The sequence below is a fragment of the Protopterus annectens genome, chromosome 1.part2 (assembly GCF_019279795.1).
Source record: "Protopterus annectens isolate FY-2018-M chromosome 1.part2, PAN1.0, whole genome shotgun sequence".
Taxonomy (NCBI): domain Eukaryota; kingdom Metazoa; phylum Chordata; order Ceratodontiformes; family Protopteridae; genus Protopterus; species Protopterus annectens.
Window position 1 is genome coordinate 532,708,819 of NC_056727.1, and position 11,086 is coordinate 532,719,904.

General features: G+C 37.0%; 1 protein-coding gene across 1 annotated transcript in view; it reads right to left on the bottom strand.

The window, feature by feature from the left end:
* Positions 1–9,806, bottom strand: part of LOC122792472 (chymotrypsinogen A-like) — a 206,211-nt gene extending 196,405 nt beyond the window's left edge. The window contains exon 1 of the mRNA XM_044060248.1: positions 9,654–9,806. Within this exon, the coding sequence (XP_043916183.1) occupies positions 9,654–9,738 (85 nt within the window). The 5' untranslated portion in view covers positions 9,739–9,806. The remainder of the gene's footprint in view (positions 1–9,653) is intronic.
* Between the last annotated feature and the right edge of the window lie 1,280 nt (positions 9,807–11,086).

Below are 11,086 nucleotides of genomic sequence, written 5' to 3' on the forward strand. Positions count from 1 at the left end.
TGGAATTTTTTTCCCAAAAGGGAATATATCTGCCTAGCAAAGGAAAGTACAAGGCAACCATCAATACTCGAAAGCCTTAGAAGAGCATACTCTTAAGCGACATGCTCAAATGTGTCTTTTAGTTATCTCAGCTCAAGCTTAGAGTTGCCACCTTTTCAAATGCCCAAAGTGGACATTTTTTGTAGAAATGTCAGATTTTGCAGGACAAAACATACCCATGATCAGTACAAAGGATAGAATGTCACTTCTTTGTCGAATTAGAAGCTTATTCTTGTAGCATTTGAGTTGCCTATGCTATTTCATATAACATCTAGGTGTTTCAGATAAAAAACAACTGTTCTATGAAACTATTAAAGAAAACTTAGGAAATAATTTTGTCCTAAAATGTCAGGACATTTGCTATTTTTTCAAGTTTGCCACAGGACACAACTGCCCAAAGAGGGACTGTCCCTCGCAAAGTGGGACAGGTGGTAACCCTACTCAAGCTGCTTGACAGTTTGGGCACATGAAGGTGCCCTGAAGCTTTGGAAGCAGGCCAGTGGTCACATCAGGATATAACCCAGATTGCTAAGGCTATTGCAGCAGTGATTAATATGATGAATAGCTGCAACTTACTTGGTAAGAGGAAACAAAATCCACAAGTTCAAAACCAAACTGCCAACAGTCAGAGGCAGAAAATCAGAAAAAGTTGCAAATTAGATAAAAGGTAAGCAAATCAGGAGAAGAGTGAGACATAGAAACAGAATTTCTTTATAGCAAGGGGGTTGTGATGAATTTTCATAATGGCATGTCCAAAAGCAAGGAAGAATCCCTGAAGCATACCTCAAGCCTGATGCTGCATCCACTGGCATCATCTTGGAGCAAGTATCTTCACTGGTCAACAATGCATTTTCACTGGACAGAAACTTTTTATGTTCTATTTTAGGACTCTAGACCAAAGAAATTTGGGTTGTAGTGTACCCCCAGTAAAATTCCTGCAGGTTTGGGTGTTGATTGACAGGTCATGAGGGTGGGATGTTGTTGATGACCTGACTATCAATTTGTGGAGTGTGAATTGTGTGTATTACATAACATATTTATCCTTCATTATCCATTCAGTTGCAATTCTTTTATTAAAAAAAGCACATCGTAGTTAGAAAGCATTCAGTTTTATAATGCAAGATCCTCTTTCTATAATGAGACTTTCACAAACTAGTATCCAATTATAGTACAGTATGACACTTCAGGGAACCACCTGAATAAAAAAAAAATAAATTCAGTATCCTTAATTAGTGTGCTATTATTTGCAAGCCTGCAATTTTTAATGTTATTTTGTGATGAAATTAAAAAAAAACTTTTACTTGGTTTATTGCATTGTTATTTGCATGACTGATGTTCTATAGTGACATTGCTAGCGCTCTTGTAAACACTGTTAGCTGCAGTGTGGGCAGGGTTTGCTACTGTGCATCTCAGGGGTATTGCATTATTTAATAACCAAACTTTGGTTACAGTATATCCATTTGATAGAACTATTGTGAGGAATTAAAAATTAAAACACAAGAAGTAAATATACTTTACAGATAGTACAACCTGCTATAATATTAGCTATGGAAAACAGACATTTCTAGCAATAAAGATTCTCCTGAATATATGTCCATATCCACTTTGTTTATTTATCTATTTTATTTTTTTTTATTTAGTTATTGACATTTGGTTACCAGAAATGTCTTACTGGGTATGTGCCCATTTTCAGCGGAGGCCCTGGGAGAAATGCTCCAAAGAACTATAAAAACATTTTGAAAACAATACTATTACAATCTTCAAAAATAATACAACAAGAGAATTACAATATAAACACTTATACCAAATTAGACATAATGTGAAAATATTGGTTAAGAATAGATGTAACTTACATGGCAATGATTTAATATTTAGAGAATTTTAGCAAGTTTAGAGAAATTAAAGGGAAGTTACTATAATTCAAACAGGAATTGCAATATGAACTGGGAGAAAAACAGGGTTATGGCATATGTAGATAGAGTTAGAAGAAAGAAATTGACTGAAGTAAGTAAGTGAGTGAAGAAGGGGGAGTAAGGAGGTGTAAGTATGAACAGGTACTTGTTCACATTTAGGGATATATTTTATCCTGTGGTTGAGCAAAAACAGAGACAGGGACAGATTTTGGCTAGGAAGTCTTCAGAATGGTTTTAAAGGACTGGAGAGAGGGTATTGACCTGATGGATATAGGTAAGGAGTTCGGAGATAATGGAGAACACTGGACCATGGGTAAATCGCTGGAGAACACCGGACCATGGGTAAATCGCTGGAGAACACTGGACCATGGGTAAATCGCTGGAGAACACCGGACCATGGGTAAATCGCTGGAGAACACTGGACCATGGGTAAATCGTTGGAGAACACTGGACCATGGGTAAATCGCTGGAGAACACTGGACCATGGGTAAATCGCTTCCAAGAATAAAGATGCCATTATTGCCCCACGTCACTATCAACACCATTATTATAGTTGTGAAGTTTTTTTTTAATCCACTTAAAAAGTTAATAGAACATCAATATGCACTTTACGAATGTTACAATGTATGAAACTCTAATGTCTGCCTTTACTGACTGACTGTAGTCCTCATTTATTTATCGGAAACTCAAACATTTCAGGAGGGACAAGGCATAAATAGGAGGCAAAATTACGGACGTTAAAAGTTAATAGAACAAGAGGTTTGGCATCAACACACATTTTCTTAACTATGAAGTTTTAATGTCTGACATTGACTAACTGTAATTTTCAGTGGTTGACCAGAAAATCAAACATTTTATGAGGGACAGGGCAAAAGTATGATGCAAAATTAAGGTCATTGCGCAGAATTGCACAGCCATAGAAAGGTTTTATGTTAGCTCTTCAAGTGAAGGATTGCTTAATGTCAGCTACTGATTTTTTTTTGCTGGGGTTTTGCCCGACATGTCTTTTTATTAAATGCTGTTTATGATAATATTTAGTATATTACATCAACAGCAAACACCTGTCAAACTATGCTAATGCCGTAACATTCTAAGCAATACACAAACATATTACTGCATTCAAGTGGTCTCCATTATTGCCAGGAGCTCCAGGCCTTAGGAACATGGTATGAGTATAGACCATACCCATCAGATTTGATAGGTTTGCGGACGGAGATGAGTTTTTGATCACTGGATCATAATGACTGAGTGAGAACATAATTGTGTAGACTGGTATTTCTGGATAAGCAGATGGATGCTGGATAATTTTATAGGTGGTGAGAAGCTGTGTACGTGTTAGTTAATGGAGCAGTTCCAATATTTAGGCTTTTTAGTTCTATACAGTGGTGGGTTCTGAATGGTGTATTTGCTGCATATGTAGCCAATTTATTATAGCACTGTCCAAGTTTTGCTTTTTGTGGTGCCTGGAAGTCAGTAAGGATGGAAGCGCTATAAAGGAGTGAGGGGAGGAGGTAAGGGAGATAATGGAGAAAACTGGACTGAAATAGTGTCTTTGCATGACAGTTGAAGTATTACAGCAGAAGTGTACTTTTACATATGTACACTGCTGTGGTAACATTTTAAACTGTGATCGCAAAGACACTCTTTTGGTCAGGTGTTTTCCAGTTTGGCCAGTACGTGGGTACTTGCTATCATCTTAAAGAATTTTCGGCATTATTTTACAACAGTAACCCCCCACATCATTTTGTGCAGGAATGGGTGTGGCCAGAGTGATTGACATGCCTAGTTGCTGTGATGTACTATACAAATGAAGCATGATTGACATATCGTGCAGATTTGTCGGTGATATCAAGAATATTCATGTCTAATTGTAGTTTACCCTTTTGCTCAAAGTAGTGCAATCTCAGACTTTGTATGTTTTAAGTAGCGGGGGGAAAAGTGAGGGGAAAAAGTAATATTTTACCATAAATAAGAGCATTATAAAACCATGTGTTGGGTCCTGGGGGGGTTGGGCGGACCTTGCTACTGCGCATCGGGCGGGTACTGTTATACAATTTTTTTTTTAGGTTTAACAACCTTTACCTTGCAGCATTCTGTTTCCATGCGGAAGTTGCCTGCTAATCTTGTAATTGTAACTCAAAGATCAGTTAGGAAGCATCAGAGGCCAGTTTCATTTTGGGGAACAACAGAAAATGACATACTGTAAGAGAGCTCCTCTTTCAGGCAGTTAGATAAATGGACAATGGTTCTTTCAAAATTTACTGAAAGTGCTTTCGGGTGGGGAGTTCACATAAAACTGGCATCACACCTGAAATATTGTTAAATGTAGGACTTGCATTAAAATTAAGCATTCAGGAGGTTGGTACAGTTGGTTAGATGACGTTAGTGCTTTCTTTAGAAAACAACATTTATAACGTCTCTGCCTGTTGCAGTGCTGTCAATTATCTTCTGTGAGGAAATTCTGTTTATTAGTACAACTCAGTAATACTGACAGCAATAATGGAGAAGACTGGACTAAGCATAACTCGAGTTCATATTCATAGACGTGAGTTACTCTCAGTCCAGTGTTTTCCATTATCATCGGAGGTAAGTAGTGGCAAGTGTAGTTGGCTCTGTAAAGCATCCCTAGTTTTTGGTGAGTTTTTTTTTACACAATTTTGTATATGCAGGTTGAATTTAAGATTATCATCCACTATCATCCCTAATAATAATTTTATATGAGAAGTGACTTTATTGGTTATATTATTAAGAGAGAGAGAGGAGTTTAAATTTTATTTTTTCATGAGAGGGATGGGGGGGGGGGCGGGAGTAGTTTTTTTTTTTGGCATTTTTGTATTATAGTACCCCAAATGGATGTGCAGTAGCAAGGCCTGCCCAAAACCCACCCACTAACCAACACCCAGTGGCATGTACAAATGTGTAATGAATATGGAGCTGTCTTCAAAGGCTTCGGGAATATTGATTATGTATTTGCATGTTGAATGCTCAAGTTTTAGTATTAATTTTCAGAAAATCTCTTGTTGATTCAGGGAAATAAACATCAAGCAAAACATTGATTTTTATCAGATATTACTATGTTGATTCAGGGAAATAAACATCGAATGAAACACTGTTTTTTAAAATCAAGTTTTAAATTAATTTTAAAGTAACAGTACTATAACTGGTAATGGACTACTGATGGAACAGCACTATAATTACATTAATTTTAAGAGAACAACAATATTATTGTTAACTTAGTACTGAAATAAGTTTACACCATAGCCGTTTTGTCTAGTGAGTTAAACAACTTTTGTAACAGTAAAACTACATTTTAATTGTCAAGTTAATAGAAAAAATAAAGGGGAGGGTGAATCACAACAAAGGATCCTCATTCTCCTTGTCAGAATCGATGCCCAGCATGCCCATATTATTTTTGAAGGGCACAGCTCAGAACCCTCCCCATTTCTGCCTTCACTGGGTGGCAGCATCTCACCACCCTGACTTAGGTGAGCTTCCTGAAATTCCCTTATTTCACCAAGACAAAAGATAAACAGATGATCAAAGTCTCCCCCATATTTACTTTTCCACATGAATTCATCTAAATGGCTCAGAACTATGTGTGCCTGGGTAACATTCATGGCTTTAAATTGTTTCTTGCAATGTGACAACATACACTTGACAGCATTGGTGTGGACATGTGTAACTGGGTCCACAAAATATTGACTGTGATTGACTGTCAGATGGGTGCAGTTCATCCCTGGTATTTGAGTATTACCTTGATAAGCTGCCCACTGGTCAGAACTAAATATAAAATAAATGCAAATAAAATAGCAACCATTCTTTCTGACCAGTTCTGTTTTTTTTCTCAAATATTTTTATTGGTTTTAAATAATAACAAAAACAATTGTTGACAAATTTTAACAATAAAATATATACAAAAAGAGGGACATTTAAACTTTTAAACAAACAAATAAAGCATAACTCAACAACTATTTACAGTATCCAGTAATCTAAATATTAATAAAAACAAAAGATAAAAGAAAAATTGGTACTTACGTATTATCGTAACCAGATTTTTGCGATCATAAAGGTTGCTTCCCAATAGTGAAATGTGACCGGTAATGTTTTAAAAATGGGAGACAATGTGCTTGCTTTGACAAGGAAGGGTCTTTTATGCAGGGTTATGAATACAAATTAGAAAAATGCTGAACTGTCTATGCATGCACTTCCCTGGCGGCAGCATGTCATTGTATCTTCACGGTTACTGTAACTTAATGCTAAATGAACTGAACAGGTCCTGTCCCTACACAAATGGTGTTAATGTCATGATAAAATGTTATATGGTGTGGTTTTCTTTAACAGTGCATGCTGTTTTCTGCACTGGCATGTTCAGAGAAAACCACATAGTACTTCATTGCTTACTGTCATGCGTAGTATTGCAACGATGTTGATCACTGTCAATATGTGTTTCTGCTTCTCTGCGGTGGGAATTTCTCAGCAAGTGCAGTTACTACTTCTTCTAAACAGTGTTTTTTTTTTTTTTCTGGGAAACTTATGTGTCACTCTACATGTCTGTTAAAGTAAGCAAAACAGAGTATTATACCAGTCACAATACAATAATTACACAGCTGTGATGGCAAAATGTAAGTCTAACCCTTACTTGACCACATTTGCTGGCAGGAAGAAAGGAACGTTCAGAGAGCGGAGTTGCAATAACCGACATGCTGTCAGTACACTGCATAAACAAACAGCGACAGTAGGGGTTTTGTACATTACATTGATAACAGTCCAGAAAAAAGCCTGTACAATTAAAGAAAACACACCTTGTAACTTTTTAAAACCATTACAGGGCATATTTCAGGATCGGAAACCAGCCGATAATCCAGTGACAAATCTGGTTGCTATAATACGTAAGTACCGAAAAATTAAACTAACAAAATGACATCTGTCAGCATCTAATGTATGCATGATGTCACTAACAGATCTGCATATCAGTCAAGCATGCATAAATTGTATATTATGCAATGACTGGCCAGTTCTATTCAAAAAGGAGCATGCTGATTGGTTAGCCCAACCAGCGTGCCCATTGTAAATCTGAGAATATACCAATGGAAAAAGGTCCAATCGCCCAGACCTTTTTCCACTAATATATCTCAAAATTAACAAAACCGAAGACCTCAAATGAATGAGGGAGACAACACAGAGAAAAATAAGATAATGCCAGGGTAATCCTATGGGCTAGGCTTGTAAAGGTGCCAGGGCCATTAGCCTAGTACACAGCTATGAGCCTATGATAATCAGGTACGTTCTGCAAAACTAAACTAAAAAACTAAAGAAATGTACCTGATTATCCTTTTATTTTCTCTGTCCTGGCTCTCCCAAATGTTAAAAGTCTCCCAGTTTCTTTTTTTCTTTTGAATAAATAGAAAAAAAAGCAACGGAGATCTTCCTTTCTCTGTTGCTTCCTTTGCATAGCACTGATGTACTGTGTAAGTGTGGTAATGCAAGTCCCATACTCGTGCACAGTACATCAGAAAAGCCCCCAGGATACTGGAAAAATGCACAAGGGCACCATGGAGGCATTATACAAAGACATTATTTAAGAAAAGTAATTTTTTTTCTTAAATAATATCATTGTAGAATAGCAACAACCGACTCTGTGGTGTAGTATATTGAAGATTTACCCACGGTTGGCTTTATTTAATCACTCGGGTTTCGCCCATGTGATTAAACCACAACATCCATGGTTAAATCTTCAATATACCACAACAACATCATTGGTTATTGTGATATGACATCATGGCCCACCTGGCATGTCAGTCACACAGACCATACTCATTTCTGCACAGTCTGATAATGTGGAGTACTACAACACAGTAATGCCATTTTTTTGGGGGGGTTGAGTATGAGTTGTGAATTATAAAGTTATGCTGTTAAAGCTTTCTGAGTAATTTGTAGAGATATGCCAGGTTGTCTGATGTGCATATGAGTGTGGAGTCATTCGTGTATTGTATTTGGGAGGCCTGCTGTGTCAATGTGTGGAGTGTTGGTGAGAATATTAAAGAGGACAGGACTAAGGATAGAGCCTTGTGATGCACCAGTGGTGACTGGGAGGTATGGAGAGAGGGTGGAGTGCCATTTTACTGACTGATACCAATTGGAAAAGTAGCTTTTGAACCACAAAAAGGCTGAGATAGACCTAGAGAGGACATTTGAAGTAGAAGTTTGCTGTGCCAAACTGTGTTGAAGGCTTTGGAGAACTCTTGAAATAAAGTGGAGACTAGTTTGCCATTATCCCTAGCTTTATTGACAGTGTCAACAAAAGATAGATGTGCAGTGCAAGTATTATGGGAAGGAGAGAAGTTGTGTTGTGTTGGGGTTAGGAGGAGTTCTTCTTGCAGGAGATAGTTTAGCAATCATTTCTGAATACATTTTTTAAGCATTTTGGAGAGGGGGATAAGAGTTCTATAGGTCTAAAGTTAGTGATGTCTGTTGAATTTCCTCCTTTAGGTAGAGGGATGATGTGTTTTTCCCAGTGATAGTGAATGTGGGATTTCTGGATTGACTTATTTATAATGACTGAGACAGGCTAGAAAATGCTATTAGCAGCTATTTTAAGGCACTCACTTGGAAAGTCATCAGCTGAAGTAGAGCATTAAACAAATGCTTAGAATTTTTGGGACTGATTTTTACAATATCTGATAGGCGGCAAGCCTCTAAGCTGTCCATTTATAATGAATGGGATTTGATCTGATGAGATGTGATGTGGTGAGTGTGTGTGTGTGTGTGTGTGTGTGTGTGTGTGTGTGTGTGTGTGTGTGTGTGTGTCTTTGTGCGTGTGTGTGGGTGTGCATTTGGGTGGGTGTGGGTGTGGGTATGTATGTATGTGAGAGAGAGATTTTCAGTGTTTGAACTGTAGTCCTTTGCAAAACTGACTTTTAAAGTAATTATATAAAGTAAAAAGTCAGGTGCCATTTATCAACTTAACATTGATGGCCAAGAAATACATTCAGACAATCTTCAGTGTTTTGAAATTATGGGCGAAGAGAGATACCATCATCACAATGCAGATGGCTTTGAATCTGAACATATAAACCACAAATATTTGGGGTCTATATTAAAACACTGAATGTTCAAAATTTCGAGTGTTCTAATATCGACCTGAAAATATCGAAGAAACAGAAAACCAAATTTTTTCCTAGGGAAAGAATTCGGTTGTCCGTTTCTGTTGCTTCGGTATTTTCAGCGCTGTGGTGGAAAGTTACGGGTCGGGTTCAGGTAAGTGTGCGATTGTGTGGACGTGAGGGTTAGGGCGGGTTAGGTGAGTTAGGGTTACGGCGTGGGTGAGGTGACTGTGCGATAGTGATGGACCTTAGGGTTAGGGTTTGGGTTAAGGTAAGTGGATAGTTAATGATGTATGTATAGTTTAGTGTAGGGTTAGGTGTAAGAGTTTAGGTGTATGTGTGTGGATTGCTGTTTGTTTGGTGTGCTTGTGTTGTGTGTATGTGTTTTGGAACAGCAAATTTTTTCCCTAGGAAAAAATTTGCTGTTCTGTATGTTCGATGTTTTAAATTTTTGATTCATAGGGTTCGATATTAGAACTTTCGAAATTCTGAATGTTCAGTGTTCTAATCTAGACCCAATATTTGCATTTAAATTATTTTATGAGCATATAATCCTATACTGTAACATAGCAGCATATCAAAAGTTAGTAATACTTACTAGCAGAAGCCCCTGAAATGAAGGTGCAGAACAATGAAAAATACATACTCCGATACTCTATCTTTCTGGTGAACAACAGCATCATTCTGTTTCTTTTAAACAACCCAACTCATAAAATGCTATCTGTCTTCTCAAGTCTACTCAATAACTGCTTTGAATTTCTTAGAATACTATATTCAACTGTTTAGAACCACAAATGTGTCAACCTAACAGATATTCAGGAAATTCATCAGAACAAGTTCTGGAATACAAAAACCAAGATCATGCACCAGCTGCCCATCTCAATGATTTAATTTTAAAATATAACAGCTGTATTCAGTAACCATGATACATCTCTGGATGGTCAATCAGATTAGGTTATTCCTACTCACTTCTTCCTATGCTGTCTGTTCTCTATAGAGGCAGTACTATCAAACATGACCTCTCTTGTATGTTGTTGTCTCCTATACCTCTCAGTCTCCAAAGGAGAGAAGTGGGGACAAAGCCTCTAAAAATCAGGGAATGTAATAAACATAAATTATGTTTACTCTTGGCTGAGATAGTCAGAGTTACAGAGACAACAGGACACTGTTTTTACTTTTATTTTATTACAACTAAATTTACAACAAAATAAAGGTTAGTGCCCTCAAACAAAATTGTATCCTTACAACACAGCAAAAATCACAATGCACTATCAGAAAATTGTCTATGTAAATTGTTCTGCATAAAAAAGTGCCAAAAATACTATGGCAATTATATTGGCAAGAAAAACATATGTTAGCTTGCAGCAACATTCCAAGTCAGATACAAAACAGTGAACTAGTTAACATATGCATGTTTGACAAGACAGAACCATCCTCCCTCCCTCATTTCCTTTAAGAATACATATTAAAAGGGAACATTTTGAACTGTATAATTTCTGCATTTTCAAAATGTAAATGTAGACTTATGTATCATTCAACAGTACTCAGAGTTTGAATTAATAAAAGTATTTTGACCATGTTAAAAGCTCTTTGCCTCAAAATCACACATTAAATTATGAGAACAATCCTCCAAGGACAGACTTCTTTAATGTAAATTTCAAATCTACACAATGAATTTGGCAACCTCTAATGGCCAAACCCTATTTTTCAGTGAAGCAGTTCAGATTGTTTGATATTTTAAATATTATTTTTCTATTGTGAGAAATGAAACAGAATATTTTGAAAAGATCAAGTGCAAAACCAGGATATTATAAGGAAAGTGTGTGTGTGTGTGTGTGTGTGTGTGTGTGTGTGTGTGTGTGTGTGTGTGTGTGTGTGGTTATATGCTTGTTTGCGCACATGAGTGACTGTGTGCGTGTGTGTGTGTGTGGGGGGGGGGGCATACATGTGTGTGTCTTTATAGAGTGCTTCCATGATTTTAGAATAAGGCCTGGAAAAAGACAATAGGCAGGAAAACATAAGCTTGTCAGA